At 43.4% G+C, this 19,551-nt stretch overlaps 1 protein-coding gene across 1 annotated transcript in view; it reads left to right on the forward strand.

The window, feature by feature from the left end:
- The first annotated feature begins 847 nt into the window (after positions 1-847).
- LOC133632191 (serine/arginine repetitive matrix protein 4-like) overlaps positions 848-19,551 on the forward strand; it is a 131,032-nt gene continuing 112,328 nt past the window's right edge. The window contains exon 1 of the mRNA XM_062024475.1: positions 848-1,207. Within this exon, the coding sequence (XP_061880459.1) occupies positions 1,020-1,207 (188 nt within the window). The 5' untranslated portion in view covers positions 848-1,019. The remainder of the gene's footprint in view (positions 1,208-19,551) is intronic.

The raw sequence follows: 19,551 nt of genomic DNA on the forward strand, positions 1-19,551 counted from the left end.
CATTTGTGTATATATGTATATATATGTATACATATATATTTATATATATATATATATGTGCATATATATACATATATGTCTATATATGTATATATGTATATGTGTATATGTATATACATATACATATATATATATATATATATATATATATATATATATATATATATATATATATATATATATATATATATATATATATATATATATATATATATATATATATATATACATACATATATATATATATATATACATATATATAGTTTTTTGGATTAAAAAACAACAAAACAAGACAAAGGATTAAAAAACACATATTTAAATAACCTTGTAGCAAGGTGGGACAGTAACAATGCTAACAAAAGTGATCGTAAAAGTACAACGCTGCTCACTAACAGCAAATATCAAATAATAATGGTGCTCACAGTGCTTGTACCGCCGCACTGAGGGCTGACCAAATGGAGCATTTTATATCTTTATTTGTCGGAGGGTCCATGGGAAGAACACAAAGAAGAAGCTGGAGGGAGAAGTGAAGTGATGATGATGATGGGGGGTTGTCATAGAGAGGATAAAGGAAGATGCCCCGTGTGCCTCCCCCCTCCCCTCCCCACTAGCCCCTCCCTCCTTTGACGTCATTGGCCGAGACGCACAAAATAAGCGGCTCGCCGCTGAGCTCCTCGTTTCATTGTCACTCGTGCGCCCTGACGCCGTCAGACGCCACGCGAGGGCTCTCACTCTTCTCCCGAAACCGCTCGCCTCTCAGGACGGATCTCCTCCACCGGCAGCGCTTATTCATTCAAACTCTCTAAGCAGCAGATGTGAAAGGGAAACCCAATCCCACCCCCCGACCCCCGCCAGGACCCCCTTTTTTTCTACCGCCACCCTCATCCGGGAGAACAATACCTCCACTTGGGAGAGGGTGGGCTTTTTGTCCCACTGACCCACAGTCTGGCTTCAGTACTTGGTCAGCTCCTCGGTCACGTTCCCATGCCCGTTTGGACGCTCTCCCCGGGATCCCCGCCATGATGCAAACGGAGACTTCGGTCCAGCTCGGCGCCTCGCTGACCCTGGAGACGGCGGAGAGCGCCGCCACCCTGCATCAGAAGCAGCTCTTTGAGAAGTTCTGGAAGGGGACCTTCAAGGCGGTGGCCATGCCCAGGCCGGAGAGCGTCATCGTGGCCAGCATCATCGCCTGCACCAGGCTGACCCGGTGAGTACGCCGCCGCAAACTTCTTCCTGCTCGGGTCACGCTTGTGGTGGTGGTCGGTCTGGAGGAACTAAGTCAGGAATCTTGGGGCTATAAATTGTGTTCGGTGTTTGATGAAACACAAGCTACTATCAATGGAACACTAAATTGTCACAAAATCGTTGTGACACAAACATTTATTTAATGTTTACTAAATTGTACGTTAGCATCAACATTTTAAAGCTGAAATTCGTTACGATTGAAGACTTTTTCAGATGCTTGTAGTCAACATAAACGTGTGTTAAGTGTGTTAATTGTCTACCAGCTCACGTACGTTAGCTTTGTTGAAGTCTTATATTTACAATGTAAATGTAAGACATGTAAATCATGGATGAAGTGTTGGCTGTCCAGAGTCGGGACCCGGGGTGGACCGCTCGCCTGTGCATGGGTTGGGGACATCTCTGTGCTGCTGACCTGTCTCCACTCGGAATGGTCTGCGGCTGGCCCCACTATGGACTGGACTCTCACTATTATGTTAGATCCACTATGGACTGGACTCTCACTATTATGTTAGATCCACTATGGACTGGACTCTCACTATTATGTTAGATCCACTATGGACTGGACCCTCACTATTATGTTAGATCCACTATGGACTGGACTCTCACTATTATGTTAGATCCACTATGGACTGGACTCTCACACTATTATGTTAGATCCACTATGGACTGGACTCTCACTATTATGTTAGATCCACTATGGACTGGACTCTCACACTATTATGTTAGATCCACTATGGACTGGACTCTCACTATTATGTTAGATCCACTATGGACTGGACTCTCACACTATTATGTTAGATCCACTATGGACTGGACTCTCACTATTATGTTAGATCCACTATGGACTGGACTCTCACACTATTATGTTAGATCCACTATGGACTGGACTCTCACTATTATGTTAGATCCACTATGGACTGGACTCTCACTATTATGTTAGATCCACTATGGACTGGACTCTCACTATTATGTTACATCCACTATGGACTGGACTCTCACAATATTATGCTAGATCCACTATGAACTGGACTCTCACACTATTATGTTAGATCCACTATGGACTGGACTCTCACTATTATGTTAGATCCACTATGGACTGGACTCTCACAAGCCCTTTGAGACTTTTGTGATTTAGGGCTATATAAATAAACATTGATTGATTGATTGAATATTATGTTAGATCCACTATGGACTGGACAATTTTATGTTAGATCCACTATGGACTGGACTCTCACTATTATGTTAGATCCACTATGGACTGGACTCTCACTATTATGTTACATCCACTATGGACTGGACTCTCACAATATTATGCTAGATCCACTATGAACTGGACTCTCACACTATTATGTTAGATCCACTATGGACTGGACTCTCACTATTATGTTAGATCCACTATGGACTGGACTCTCACAAGCCCTTTGAGACTTTTGTGATTTAGGGCTATATAAATAAACATTGATTGATTGATTGAATATTATGTTAGATCCACTATGGACTGGACTCTCACTATTATGTTAGATCCACTATGGACTGGACTCTCACTATTATGTTACATCCACTATGGACTGGACTCTCACAATATTATGCTAGATCCACTATGAACTGGACTCTCACACTATTATGTTAGATCCACTATGGACTGGACTCTCACACTATTATGTTAGATCCACTATGGACTGGACTCTCACACTATTATGTTAGATCCACTATGGACTGGACTCTCACAATATAATGTTAGATCCACTATGGACTGGACTCTCACTATTATGTTAGATCTACTATGGACTGGACTCTCACAATATTATGTTAAATCCACTATGGACTGGACTCTCACAATATTATGTTAGATCCACTATGGACTGGACTCTCACACTATTATGTTAGATCCACTATGGACTAGACTCTCACTATTATGTTAGATCCACTATGGACTGGACTCTCACTATTATGTTAGATCCACTATGGACTGGACTCTCACTATTATATTAGATCCACTATGGACTGGACTCTCACAATATTATGTTAGATCCACTATGGACTGGACTTTCACTATTATGTTAGATCCACTATGAACTGGACTTTCACAATATTATGCTAGACCCACTCGACCTCCATTGCATCCGGTCTCCCCTAGAGGGGGGTGTCACCCACGTCTGCGGTCCTCTCCAAGGTTTCTCATAGTCATTGACATCCCACTGGGTTGTGAGTTTTTCCTTGCCTTTATGTGGGCTCTGAACCGAGGATGTCGTTGTGGCTTGTGCAGCCCTTTGAGATACTCGGGATTTAGGGCTATATAAATAAACATCGATTGATTGATTGACAATGTCCTTCAGCTCTATGAAAACACACACCGTATTTTCCGGACCATAGGGCGCACCGGATAATAAGGCGCACCGCCGATAAATGGTCTATTTTCGTTCTTTTTCCATATATAAAGCGCACCGGATTATAGGGCGCATTAAAGGAGTCATATTATTATAATTTTTTCTCTAAATGTCCAAAGGTATAGATGTGTGTGTCCAAGTTAAAGGAACTGTCTTCTTCTAATGGGTAACGTTTGCTGTGGTCTGGAACAATATGCCTATATGACATACAGATCATGTGTCATGAAACATGAAAAAAATAAACTAAATACTCAGAGGACATAAGTAAAGGAAATTAAATGAGCTCATATATATCTACAAACGAGGCACAATGATGCAATATGTACATACAGCTAGCCTAAATAGCATGTTAGCATCGACTAGCTTGCAGTCATGCAGTGACCAAATATGCCTGATTAGCACTCCAACAAGTCAATAACATCAACAAAGTCCACCTTTGTGCATTCACGCACAGCATAAAACGTTTGGTGGGCAAAATGAGACAAAGAGGGAGTGGCATGAAACACGTCTTTCTGTGGCAGCGTCGGAGAAAGTTGTACATGTAAACAAACTGTTGAGTCACAGTCCATACAACGGTGGGTTCACGGGCCGCCGAAATTAGTAGGACAAAACGGCGCTCGCCATATACTCTCATCAGTGAAGCATAAACACAAACATATTAAACTGTGGTAGTTCTAACAATTAGGAAGGTTTTGTGTCGTGTTTGTCCTCCTACACAAACCATATTACAACAGAAATTATATTTTTTAACCCCATTTTTTCCATTTCCATACATTTTTGAAAAGCTCAAAGGAGCCACCAGGGCGCCGCTAAAGAGCCGCGGGTTGCTGACCACCTGGGTGTTGTAAATTGTCTTCGATGTTTACCCACACTCAAACTTCAGGAAAACTTGTATGCTTGGTAAGCTTCTTCGTTGAAGCCTCTGAATAGTCTTCATTGTTTACCAAATCATGAATGTTAGGACCATAGGGCGCACCGGATTATAAGGCGCACCTGCCGATGAATGGTCTATTTTCGATCTTTTTTATATATATAAGGCGCACCGGATTATAGGACGCATTAAAGGAGTCATATTATTATTATTTTTTTTTCTAAATGTAAAAGACTTCCTTGTGGTCACATAACATGTAATGATGGTTCTTTGGTCAAAATGTTGCATAGATGATGTTTTACAGATCATCTTCAAGCCGCTTTCTGACAGTCGCTTCCGGATGCACCGTTTTGTGGGCGGGTCTTATTTACGTGGCCTCACCTTCGGCAGCGTCTTCTCCCCGTCATCTTTGTTGTAGCGGTGTAGCGTGCAAGGACGGGAGTGGAAGAAGTGTCAAAAGATGGAGCTAACTGTTTTAATGACATTCACACTTTACTTCAATCCGGAAACAACAACAACGCCCGTGAAAAATCGTCCGACCGGAACTCTCTAATAACTAAAGTTCCTTGGGTGAATAATGTGAACTCACTACACCGGTATGTTTTAGCGCTTTCATGGCGAGTTCACTGACAGATATAAGTAAGAACTTTACACTACTTTATATTAGAAATGGCAACAGTGGAGGATGAATGTCTCATAACAAGAAGATAGAGAAAAAGAAGAAGCTTATCGTCTATGGCAGTCTTTTTCAACCACTGTGCCGCGGCCGTGAGATACAGTCTGGTGTGCCGTGGGAGATTATCTGATTTCACCTAAGTGGTTAAAAATATTTTTTGCAAACCAGTAATTAAAGTCTGCAAATGATGCTACGGTGTGTCTCTCTGACTTTTTGTCCTATGGATGAACGACCTGGTCTAAGCTAGCATACGATCGTCCAAACTGTCTGGCTACTTGCGTCGTGACTTTATGTCCACGACGTCGCGTTTCGACTCGGTCATTGACCCGACGCGCCATAGTCGGACTCGCCTGGCTGACCTTTGAACGATGTTGTGGCACCCTTCGTCAGCTTCCTCTCACGCGCAATCAGACGAGTTAATGAGGATTAGGACGGCCCATTTCATTTGAAGTGTCAGCAGGCAGCAGGGACGCTGAAGCACATAATGGGCCTTTAATGGCGGCGGGACGTGGGTATGGAACCTAACCGCCGCCAGAAACAACCAAAACTGAGCCGTATTCTCTTTGTAAAAGTGGAAGCCTTTTATATGGGTCTCACTCATCAGTCCCCATAAGGTCACCGTGTTCTTCTTATTACTAAAAAGTGCCCTTTTAGGTCATCAATGATCTACTTGGTTTACCACTTTTGTTGACAAAAGGGGTCATTTTTATGAAAATGTGCTCCCTTTCTGTGGACCTGGGTTGTAGTACAGATAATTTACATTTGACCCGAAACCAGTACCTGTGCGGTTCGTTCTCCCAGGATGCAAACGGACGACTCTGGACAGGACGTGCAGGTAGGAACATGAAAATAACGCAAAGTACCAAAAAACTGAAAACAAGCAAAAGGAATAATGTGCTGATCGCACTCGAAACTAAGCTACCACTTAGCATGGACTGGAAGACAAGCAAACGTACGTGAAGAGAGCATGAAGCAAACACTTAGCATAAACTGTGGCATGAAACAAACAAGACTTACCAGTAGGTTGCGTGAAGACGTGAAGGACGCCAGGCCGACTGACTGGCAAAGGCAGGCTTAAATAATGCCTGTGATTAGTGCTCGGGTAGCAGGTGAGCGGGCGAACACTAATCAGAGACAGGTGAACACAATGAGCAACCATGGCAACCAAAACAAACTCCGAGGGTGTCACAAACAGGAACTAGAGGAGTCCAAAACTAACAGAAAATACAAAAACATGATCCGGACCACGGATCATGACAGTACCAAATCAATACTTACTCCTTCATTCCGCAGTTCGATTCAAGAACTCCTTCATTCCGCACTACATCCAGCTATTGATGCTATTTGTCTATTACCTGACCGCTTCTATGTTAGCTACCTCTTTTTGTTTGTAATGTTTATTTTCTGCTGGATCTACTGATGTCGGATGAAACAAAAATGGAGCTGTTTGGCCACAATACCCAGCAATATGTTTGGAGGAGAAAAGGTGAGGCCTTTAATCCCAGGAACACCACGCCTACCATCAATCATGGTGGTGGTAGGCAAACAGAAGAATGTAAACACAAATACTCACAAAAAACAATGTCATTTAAGAAAAATCATACCTTATCGCTCACAAAAGTCACCAGTAATTATGCAAGAGCCCCCAGGAGGGCACGGACCTTGGTTCACTGAATGAGTGAGTGAGGTTCACCAATGTACACACTGGTGTAACCTACCTGGTCCAGCCCCTGCATTTGTTCCGGCCGGGACTCGAACCTCGTTGCAAGCGTGCTAGTCGGCGAGCTAAAAGCCTGAGCACGAGCTCTCAAGGTGTTGGGGATTGAGGTTTGTTGACCTCCACGCTGGCACAACCGCACTGGCTGGCCTCATTTCTAGTTGTTGCTTATGTTTTTTTCATCTAATGGTATCTCCATTTGGGTTGGGCAGCACGGTGGGAGAGGGGTTAGTGCGTCTGCCTCACAATACGAAGGTCCTGGGTTCGATCCCCTGCGCTCGGGATCTTTCTGTGTGGAGTTTGCATGTTCTCCCCGTGACTGCGTGGGTTCCCTCCGGGTACTCCGGCTTCCTCCCACCCCCAAAGACATGCACCTGGGGATAGGCCCCTCCCACCTCCAAAGACATGCACCTGGGGATAGGCCCCTCCCACCTCCAAAGACATGCACCTGGGGATAGGCCCCTCCCACCTCCAAAGACATGCACCTGGGGATAGGTTGATTGGCAACGCTAAATGGTCCCTGGTGTGTGAATGTTGTCTGTCTATCTGTGTTGGCCCTGTGATGAGGTGGCGACTTGTCCAGGGTGTACCCTGCCTTCCGCCCGATTGTAGCTGAGATAGGCTCCAGCACCCCCTGCAACCCCGAAAGGGATAAGCGGTAGAAAATGGATGGATACATGGATCATACTTGCCAACCCTCCCGTTTTTAGCGGGGAGACTCCCGGTATTCAGCGCCTCTCCCGACAACCTCCCGGCAGAAATGTTCTCCCGACAAACTCCCGGTATTCAGCCGGAGCTGGAGGCCACGCCCCCTCCAGCTCAATGCGGACCTGAGTGGGGACAGCCTGTTCTCACGTCCGCTTTCCCACTATATAAACAGCTTGCCTGCCCAATGACGTCATAACTGTAGAATGATCGAGGGCGAGTTCTTGGTTTCTTATGTGGGTTTATTGTTAGGCAGTTTCATTAACGTCCTCCCAGCGCGGTAACAACACACAACAACAGCAGTCACGCTTAGTCTACCGTAAAGCAGTTCGTCTGCCGTAAACAGCAATGTTGTGACACTCTTAAACAGGACAATACTGCCCTCTACTGGATAGCCTCCAGAACACTGAAATTCAAGTATTTATTTTATTTATATGTATAATAAAATAAATATATATATATATATATAGCTAGAATTCACTGAAAGTCAAGTATTTCATACATATATATATATATATATATATATATATATATATATATATATATATATATATATATATATATATATATATATATATATATATATATATATATATATATATATATATATATATATATATATGAAATACTTGAGTTGGTGAATTCTAGCTTAAATATATTCCCCTCTTAACCACGCCCCCAACCACGCCCCCACCCCCCAACCCCCACCTCCCGGTATCGGACGTCTCAAGGTTGGCAAGTATGACATGGATGCTTTTGGGTTGTAACCCATGCGTTGAGGGTCATGGTCACCCACCCACTGAGAGATCTGGTTTCCAATTGCATATCCAGGTGTGTTAGTCGGATTAAGGTGTTTCCATGGGTTGTAGGATGCTTATCAAGAGCCGATATATGTGCAAACCAATTTGTTGCATGGACTGTGATACCCCCGGAAAACTGGGTAGGAGGCACAGCAGCTGTCTCCTCGGCTTTCGACAACCCTCCAGTGGTCCTCGCCGGCCCGCAGAAGGTTTGACAGTGATGCTGATGGCGAGCGGAGAGCGCCGCCAACTAATTTGCCGCGGAAGGCGAGGACTTTTTCAGGGGGGGTGATACAGATTCCGAATAATGAGGGGAAACTCCGTAAATAAACACCAAGACTTGTAAGGATTCAGCTTTTTCCCCGCGTACTCTGGCCTGGATTGGACCATCAGGACACGTCGCCTCAGGCCTCCTCTCCTTGTGGAAACATCATTATTCACCCAGGAGGGCTGCAGGGGGAGGGGGCGGGGGAGGGCGGGAGGGGACGGTTGTCACACCGACATAATAGAGGGGATGAAAGAAGACGTTTCACTTCTCCTGCTGGAGAGTATCTAAAGTTTTCTTTGTGTGTGTGTTTGTTTGACGGTCTCATCTGTGGCAGATGGCGTCCACAAAAGAGTGCGCGTTGTGTGTCTCAGGCCTGCCCGTTTAACAATAAAGAGAGTAAAACGCCTTGGAGGTGTTTGTGCAGTGACATCACCGTTGGGATTATTCTTCCACCAAGTGGCCAAAACGAGGCAAAATGATATTTATGCCAGCCTTACTCTCGCAGTCTGCTCAGGTACTTTGGCTGAAAATTGCTTAGTTTCATCACCCACTTGTGGTCGCGGAGGGGGGGGCTAACACCGCACTGTCCAACGTAATAGACGCCATATATTACATACCACAGCGGGACATTAAGGAGAGGAGCAGGGGGACACAAACGTCAGCGACAGGAGCTAGCCTAGTTGTGCTAATGCTAACATAACACTGCTGTTTCAACTTCACGCTGGGTTAGCCCATACTTGTCAACCCTCCCGTTTTTAGCGGGAGAATCCCGGTATTCAGCGCCTCTCCCGACAACCTCCCGGCAGAGATTTTCTCCCGACAAACTCCCGGTATTCAGCCGGAGCCGGAGGCCACGCCCCCTCCAGCTCAATGCGGACCTGAGACTGAGTGGGGACAGCCTGTTCTCACGTCCGCTTTCCCACAATATGAACAGCTCGCCCGCCCAATGACGTCATAGCATCTAGGGCTTTTAGAGAGTAGAGTGCACAACTGCGCGCACAACAAGGAGACGAAGCAGAAGAACGAGGAAGTTACAGACACGGCGACGCCGTCGACGAGCAAGATGAAGAAATACGCTTGCGAGTTCCAAAACGAATGGCAACAAGAATTTCAGTTCATCCAGGACAGTTCGAAGGGGAAGGGGTATGTTGCCTGTACATTTTGTAGAACAGACTTCTCCATTGAACACGGTGGCGGAAATGATATACTCATCATGAACGGAGAAGTTAAACAGGACAATACTGCCATCTAATGGATAGCCACCGGAACACTGAAATTCAAGTATTTCTTTTATTTATATGTAAATAAAATAAATATTTTATTTAACCCCTAGTCAGGTACTAGGGGTTAACCTCCTAGTGCCCCAAGACTGCGCGTGCACGGCTTGGAGCGCGTGTATAAAAAATGGCGGCGGCTGCGATGACCCGCCTATCGATTTGGAGAGATGTGGCGCGCTCCGCCGCTAACTTGTGAAACGACGTCGAGCCGCCGTGATGGATGGCGGCGACCGTGCCCGTTAATGGAGAGCTCAAAAATAATCTCTCTCTTTCCTCTCCCTTAATAAGATGTTGGAGGGCAGCAGACGCCTTCTCTGTATTTAAGAGTCCACTTCCTGTAATATAATATCGTGTTGGCGTGCCCTCAATCCTCCAAAGGTTGCATTGTTGATGCTCTACTCGCATGTTTGTGCACTCTCAATTATTAATATTATTATTGTCAGTGTTACTTGTGTGGAAGTAGGCATTCAGAACATTCACTTTTGGAAATGCTCTAGCTCGATGCTAATTTACATTAGATATGCCATCGGCATGCTGCCGATTAGCATTAGCAGTTTTACATGGCGATTTCAACACCTCCAAATGTTGTCATGGAAACTACAACCGGTTTGCACGTTACAATTAAACAGCTGGTGTGTAAGAAGTACAATACCTACTGTATCAACACTTTGTAGGGCTCAACAAAAGAAGTAGGAATTCAGAACAGTCACTTTTCAAAAATGCTCTAGCTCGATGCTAATTTACATTAGATATGCCAAGCGGTAGAAAAATGGATGGATTGATGGATGCCAAGGTCATGCTACCGACTAGCATTAGCAGTTTTACATGGCGATTTCAACACCTCCAAATGTTGTCATGGAAACTACAACCGGTTTGCTCGTTACAATTAAACAGCTGGTGTGTAAGAAGTGCAATACCTACAGTATCAACACTTTGTAGGACTCAACAAAAGAAGTAGGAATTCAGAACAGTCACTTTTCAAAGATGCTCTAGCTCGATGCTAATTTACATTAGATATGCCATCGGCATGCTACCGATTAGCATTAGCAGTTTTACATGGCGATTTCAACACTTCCAAATGTTGTCATGGAAACTACAACCGGTTTGCACGTTACAATTAAACAGCTGGTGTGTAAGAAGTACAATACCTACTGTATCAACACTTTGTAGGGCTCAACAAAAGAAGCAGGAATTCAGAACAGTCACTTTTCAAAAATGCTCTAGCTCGATGCTAATTTACATTAGATATGCCAAGTGGTAGAAAAATGGATGGATTGATGGATGCCAAGGTCATGCTACCGACTAGCATTAGCAGTTTTACATGGCGATTTCAGCACCTCCAAATGTTGTCATGGAAACTACAACCGGTTTGCTCGTTACAATTAAACAGCTGGTGTGTAAGAAGTACAATACCTACTGTATCAACACTTTGTAGGGCTCAACAAAAGAAGTAGGAATACAGAACAGTCACTTTTCAAAAATGCTCTAGCTCGATGCTAATTTACATTAGATATTATTATTATAGAGGTTTATTTGAAATAGGGACAGATACAAAAACATAGACATCTGAACAGTTATCCGATGCATGCATCACAGTGTTTGTAGCCAAATAGCTAATGCCATCGGCATGCTGCCGATTAGCATTAGCAGTTTTACATGGCGATTTCAACACTTCCAAATGTTGTCATGGAAACTACAACCAGTTTGCACGTTACAATTAAACAGCTGGTGTGTAAGAAGTACAATACCTACTGTATCAACACGTTGTAGGGCTCAACAAAAAAAGTAGGAATTCAGAACAGACACTTTTCAAAAATGCTCTAGCTCGATGCTAATTTACATTAGATATGCCAAGCGGTAGAAAAATGGATGGATTGATGGATGCCAAGGTCATGCTACCGACTAGCATTAGCAGTTTTACATGGCGATTTCAACACCTCCAAATGTTGTCATGGAAACTGCAACCAGTTTGCACGTTACAATTAAACAGCTGGTGTGTAAGAAGTACAATACCTACTGTATCAACACTTTGTAGGGCTCAACAAAAGAAGTAGGAATTCACTTTTCAAAAATGCTCTAGCTCGGTGCTAATTTACATTAGATATGCCATCGGCATGCTGCCGATTAGCATTAGCAGTTTTACATGGCGATTTCAACACCTCCAAATGTTGTCATGGAAACTACAACCAGTTTGAACGTTACAATTAAACAGCTGGTGTAAGAAGTACAATACCTACTGTATCAACACTTTGTAGGGCTCAACAAAAGACAAGGCTGGCAATTTCAACTTAATGTTAGAGACTACTTTCTGGCTAGCCTGCTCAGTGGCCTTGTGAGCCTGCTCAGTGGGTTGGAATTGGGGGTTAAATCACCAAAATGATTCTCGAGCGTGGCTACCGCTGCTGCTCACTGCTCCCCTCACCTCCCAGGAGGTGGAACAAGGGGTCACATGCAGAGGGTAATTTCACCACACCTAGTGTGTGTGTGTGACTATCAGTGGTATTTTAACTTTAACTAAGGCCTATACTAAACCTAAAGACTACAGCCATCTAACAATTTGGAATTCTCGTACTGTACTGTACTATATCATATAGTAGACTATATAATATAGTACAGTACAGTACATGCAAATGAGACACAGAAGTGTCAGAAAGCAACTGGATTAGCACAGCAATAAATGTTAAATAAAAAAACATTTAAAAAAAACAACAACATTTATGAAAACATTTGAACACACACACAAAACTACTGGTAATTGGTAGCGTTGAGCAGCTGTTTCCATTCGCAGATACCACAAATCGGTACCGTATCGATCCAAATGTGAAACCCTTGACGCAAGTGCTTCAATTAACGCTATTCAATTAGCTCCTATACTTGCCAGGTGGTACACAAAAAGAAAACTACAACCAGGGTTTAAAATAGTTTGCTTAAAACTGTGGCTGTAGGCAACTTCCTGGTGCTGTTTTTCAATTGACGCCACAAGACAGCAGTGGCTAAAATCTTGGTTTTAAACGCTCTTTATTACAACATTAGTTATGTTGCTCATACTGTATGACGGCAAATGAGAGCCACTGCTTGTCCACTTTCTCATGCACTCTAAATCATTATCAAAGATCACGCAAATAGGCTGTCATTATTTTCAATCATCACCTGCTTTCAATGAACTCTACTAATAATAGTTGCTAAATCATTTCAATAGATTCATTTTTTGTCTTATAGAAAGTGTAGTCCAACGGGTAAAGGAGACTATTTTAAAATGAGCGGTCGCCCTAAGAGGCGTATTTCATCCATGAGGAGACTGAGGGCAGCTGCAGCAAGGCATTGATTGATTAATTGAGACTTTTATTAGTAGATTGCACAGTACAGTACATATTCCGTACAATTGACCACTAAATGCACTGCAAAAACTGAAATCTAAGTAAGATGAAACATCCCAAATAAGGGTGATACTTGCTTATTTTCTGTCTGATAAGATAATTCTTCTCACTAAGCAGATTTTATGTGAGAATGTTTTACTTGTTTTAAGGGTTTTGGTCCTACATGATCTCAGTTGCTGAGATTTGATGACCTATATTGAGTAAAACATGCTTGAAACTAGAATATCAACTGTTGCAAAGCTGTGTCATCAACACTCACAAGTATAAAACTGCTTTTTTAAAGTCATCATTTCTTATTTCAAGCATGAAAAAAGAAATCATGATGTCGAGCGCATATCATTATGTCAAGATAATGGCACTAGCATTTAACTAATTTAAGAATATTTTTCAACATATTGAGCAAAAAGGTCTTGATTTTTTTCAACTGAGAAAAGTGCACTTGTTATTAGTGAGAATATACTTATTTTAAGGTATTTTTGGGTTCATTGATAATAATTTTACTTGTTTTGGAAAGTCTTGACATGCCAAATTTTCTTGTTCTATTGGCAGATAATTTTGCTTAGTTCGAATAAAATGCCCCTCATTTTTATATTTTTTGTTCTTGTTTTTGAACACTGACTTTTTGCAGTGTGGTAACACCCGAATAAGTTTTTCAACTTGTTTAAGTTAATCAATTCATGGTAACATGAATTAAAATGAAGCTATAAATTCTTACTTAAAAAAAACAAAAAAAACACACACAAAAATAACATTTCCGAGTCGAGCTTGAGTAAAATTGAGCAAGCAGAAGCCGCTTGAATCAATCATCAGGACACATTTGACCTTTAATTTGTTCTGTGATGCCTTTTATTTTGAAATATTAGCCCAAAACAAACGTGGCGCGGCCAAAAGTAAATGGAGGCCATTTGTCTCCATGACGAAATATTGATTTCTTGTTTTTAAAAAAAAAAAACTTTGTCTCTGTAAATGTATCATCTCCTTTTATGCGCTGATGCTTTGGAATAAAAATAAAAAAAAGTGCCACGCGGTAATGATGGCGAGATAACATCGCGAGTCAAACGCGCTACAGTTGAGTGGCTCGCGCACGTGTATGGATTCATGCGGAGAGTTTGGCTCAATTCATTCTCCTGAGCATTTCTTTCTGGGAGATGAAAGCCGAGTTAAACATTTCCTTTTTCCACGCCGTGCAGCATCTAGCAGGGAACCTTTCATGGACAGGAAGTACTACGGCGATGTGAGTCAAGTTCGTGTAAAAGAGAATAAAGGTCTGATCTACTAAAGTTGTCACGTTGTGTAAATGGTAAATAAAAACAAAATACAATGATTAGCAAATCCTTTCCCACTTCTATTCAATTGTATAGACTGCAAAGACAAGATATTTAACGTTCCAACTGGAAAATGTGTTATTTTTTGCAAATGTTAGCTCATTTGGAATTTGATGCCGGCAACATGTTTCAAAAAAGCTGGCACAAGTGGCAAAAAAGAGTGAGAACGTTGAGGAATGCAGAGTGGGTTTTAAGAATAGACTAAGAGGAGAAGTATTGCGGAAAGAGATGATTCTAGATTGTACCTAATGTCATGACTGTTTTTATTGACTATTTTATTGATTATGGGACAAGCAGTAGAAAATGGTGGATGGAACTTTTTTCGTCACTTACTGTTTGTCTTTGGTACACTAATGTATATATTTTAGGCCATTGGTTCTTTGTTTTATTTTTTTTTGGCAAAAATATATATATATATATATTTTTATATTGCTCTTTTTATCTTTGGTATGAACAATATTATGTAAACTCGAAGTTATTATTATTTTTTTGGTTCTTTGTTGTTGCTATTTTTGTATTACAACATTTTATTATTTGATCATGTTGTACTGCATTTTAATCTTTTGTTTTGTGATTGTGTGATGTTTTTTGCCTGGACCCCAGGAAGAATAGTCTCCACTGCGGTGTAGACTAATGGGGATCCTTAATAAACTCAATAAACTAAATAAATCAATTTGGAACATCCCACAGGTGAACAGGCTAATTGGTGAACAGGTGGGTGCCATGATTGGGTATAAAAGCAGCTTCCATGAAATGCTCAGTCATTCACAAACAAGGACGGGGCGAGGGTCACCACTTTGTCAACAAATGCCTGAGCAAATTGTCGAACAGTTTAAGAACAACATTTCTATTGCAAGGAATTTAGGGATTTCACCATCTACGCTCCGTGATGTCATCAAAAGGTTCAGAGAATCTGGAGAAATCACTGCAGGTAAGCCATGGTATTACGGACCTTGGATCCCTCAGGCGGTACTGCATCAAAAAGCCACATCAGTGTGTAAAGGATATCACCACAAGGGCTCAGGAACACTTCAGAAAACCACTGTCAGTAACTACAGTGTGTCGCTACATCTGTAAGTGCAAGTTAAAACTCTGCTATGCAAAGCGAAAGCCATTTATCAACAACACCCAGAGCTTCGCTGGGCCCCGAGCTCATCCAAGATGGACTGATGCAAAGTGGAAAAGTGTATTTATATGTATGCAGAATATTTGCAAATTATTAGACCGCCCACAACAGTAGATGATGCAAATGTTAGCATTTAGCAGTCGCACTGTGATTTATCAAGACTGAAATTGTTTTTGCGGCCTCTGTTTTGCATCTATATTTAGAACTCCACCTACTCAGTGAAGTGAAGTGAATTACATTTTATATAGCGCTTTTTCTCAAGTGACTCAAAGCGCTTTACATAGTAAAACCCAATATCTAAGTGACATTTAAACCAGTGTGGGTGGCACTGGGAGCAGGTGGGTAAAGTGTCTTGCCCAAGGACACAACGGCAGTGACTAGGATGGCGGAAGCGGGGATCGAACCTGGAACCCTCAAGTTGCTGGCACGGCCACTCTACCAACCGAGCTATACCGTGGTTAGAGTGTGAGATCGGTAGGTTGTGAGTTCAAATCCCGGCCGAGTCATACCAAAGACTATAAAAATGGGACCCATTACCTCCCTGCTTGGCACTCTTCATCAAGGGTTGGAATTAGGGGGTTGAATCACCAAAAATTCTTACCGGGCGCGGCCACAGCTGCTGCTCACTGCTCCCCTCACCTCCTAGGGGGTGAACATGGGGATGGGTCGAATGCGGAGGACAAATTTCACCACACCTAGTGTGTGTGTGACAATCTTTGCTACTTTAACTTTAATGTGCAAACTGGCACATCCATCCATCCATTTTCTACCGCTTGTCCCTTTCGGGTCGCGGGGGGGTGCTGGAGCCTATCTTAGCTACAATCGGGCGGAAGGCGGAGTACACCCTGGGAATGACGTTAAAGTGCATCCGGCAGTGGAGGCTCCTCTATGGGTTCTTGGAGCACTAGGAGGTTAACCCCTTTACTACTGCCCCCTAGCCAGGGATACGGCGGAGCAGGCGGAAGACGGTCGATTTAAGAACTACCACAACGGCTGCGATGGCGGAAGAAGGCTGCAGCAGAAAAGGGTCCCCAGTCGTCTTGGACTCCATGCCACTGGACCCTGACCCTGTTCTGTCAAGGATGGTGTGGTGACTGTCTGTGCACCAGTCTCCCCACGTTAAACTAAGTCACGCACAGGCATCCTCCATAAAGGGATACACCCCTACCAGGAGGGTCGTCATACTCGTCCGAGTGACCGCCGATGACACCCTGGACAAGTCGCCACCCCATCGCAGGGCCAACACAGATTGTGGGATTGTGGGATCTGAGCCGAGGGATGTCGTTGTGGCTTGTGCAGCCTTTTGAGACACTCGTGATTTAGGGCTTGTGACAGTTCCCGGCTGTCGTGAAGGTTCTCAGGACCACCAAGGAAGGACATTGTCGAGCAGGTTTGAACTTTTCTTTATTCTTTCAATAAAGCTGCGTCTTCTTGCTCCGGGTCGCTTTTCAGCTCCACCTGGCTCTGCTCGCTTCGCCGTCTGCTTTTTAGCACCACGTCCTTGTCTCCGTCTGGCTCCCGGTCTCTTGCGCGCTGCGTCTGCTTCGGACTCCCCAACTCTCTCCGCCCCGTCGTTCTCGGCTGCCGCCCTTTTACACACTGAGAGGGGATTACTCAATTGTGCCCAGGTGCGCGATCCACGCACCTGATATTGTGTGTGACGCCTCGCTGCTTGCTCGCCGTCCACGCCTCCTCGCCGCCATCTTGGAGCGGGCTCCGGTGTGCCCTGCCTCGCTGTCGGACTGCCGGCCCCGCCTCTCCACAGGGCTATATAAGTAAACTTTGATTGATTGATTGACACTCACATTCACACACTTGAGCCAATTTAGTGTTGCCAATCAACCGAACCGGAACTGGCACAGCTACGCATAAACGGCGGCAATCAGTGCAGTACCCCTTCAAGTATCATAGCAGCAGATCCTCTCCCGTGCTGGAAGAGGCCATTTCTACCCTTCACGGTGGTTGCAGGATTGGAGCGGCCCGGACCGACGTCGTTTTGGCATTTCTCCCTTTCTGAGCGTTTTTATTCTCTGGGCAAGATGGAATGAAATGTGAGGACTGCACTGACTTTTGGGAGATGGTCCTCCTGTCAGCTCCGACTTCTTCCAATGGAGTGGAGAAAGGCCAAAAAACTCATTTCGATGCCACTCAGCGAGCGTCAGGTTATGTTTCTCTGCCGTCCTCTCAAAGCATAATTGATTGCTCTTGTCATTTTCAACCCTTTTTTTTTTAGTTTCTAGTCGAACCAGACGACTGTTCCAAGATTCTGTCCTGCTGCTGCTCTCATCTTCTGTTTAGCTCCCTGTAATGGATGCACGGCATCCATGTGGAACAAAAGCAAATGGACTGGGCACGAATTTCAACATCAACTTTATGAAAAAGGAAGAAAATCTTGGTTATTTTCCACATTAAAACACATTAACTGACGAGCATGAACATGTTTGGCCTGGAGAAGTCCAGAAAGGCAACCTGATTACAGTAGAACTTGCTTAAAGGCCTACTGAAAGCCACTACTACCGACCACGCAGTCTGATAGTTTATATATCAATGATGAAATCTTAACATTATAACACATGCCAATACGGCCGGGTTAACTTATAAAGTGACATTTTAAATTTGCCGCTAAACTTCCGGTTCGAAACGCCTCTGAGGATGACGTATGCGCGTGACGTAGCCCGGGGAACACGGGTATGCCTTCCACATTGAAGCCAATACGAAAAAGCTCTGTTTTCATTTCATAATTCCACAGTATTCTGGACATCTGTGTTCGTGAATCTGTTGCAATCATGTTCATTGCATTATGGAGAAGGAAGCTGAGCAAGCAAAGAAGAAAGTTGTCGGTGCGAAATGGACGTATTTTTCGAACGTAGTCAGCAACAACAGTACACAGCCGGCGCTTCTTTGTTTACATTCCCGAAAGATGCAGTCAAGATGGAAGAACTCGGATAACAGAGACTCTAACCAGGAGGACTTTTGACTTCGATACACAGACGCCTGTAGAGAACTGGGACAACACAGACTCTTACCAGGATTACTTTGATTTGGATGACAAAGACGCAGACGTGCTACTGTGAGTATGCAGCTTTGGCTTCTAAACATTTGATCGGTTGACCGTTTGTGCGCAACTTTTTTTTGCGTATGTACGTAACTTTTTTAAAATATATAAGCTTTATGAACCTTGGGTTAGGTGAACGGTCTTTTGGGCTGAGTGATTGTGTGTGTTGATCAGGTGTTTGAATTGTATTGGCGTGTTCTATGGAGCTAGGAGCTAGCATAGGAGCTAGGAGCTAGCATAACAAACACGCAGGTGTTTTTATGCAGGATTAATTTGTGGCATATTAAATATAAGCCTGGTTGTGTTGTGGCTAATAGAGTATATATATGTCTTGTGTTTATTTACTGTTGTAGTCATTCCCAGCTGAATATCAGGTCACCCCCGGCTCTCACAGCATCTTCCCTATCTGAATAGCTTCAACTCCCCACTAGTCCTTCACTTGCACTTTACTCATCCACAAATCTTTCATCCTCGCTCAAATTAATGGGGAAATTGTCGCTTTCTCGGTCCGAATCTCTCTCACTTCATGCGGCCATCATTGTAAACAATAGGGAACTTTGCGTATATGTTCAACTGACTACGTCACGCTACTTCCGGTAGGGGCAAGCCTTTTTTTTATCAGATACCAAAAGTTGCAGTCTTTATCGTCGTTGTTCTATACTAAATCCTTTCAGCAAAAATATGGCAATATCGCGAAATGATCAAGTATGACACATAGAATA

Source organism: Entelurus aequoreus, linkage group LG17 (assembly GCF_033978785.1).
Source record: "Entelurus aequoreus isolate RoL-2023_Sb linkage group LG17, RoL_Eaeq_v1.1, whole genome shotgun sequence".
NCBI classification, from domain to species: domain Eukaryota; kingdom Metazoa; phylum Chordata; class Actinopteri; order Syngnathiformes; family Syngnathidae; genus Entelurus; species Entelurus aequoreus.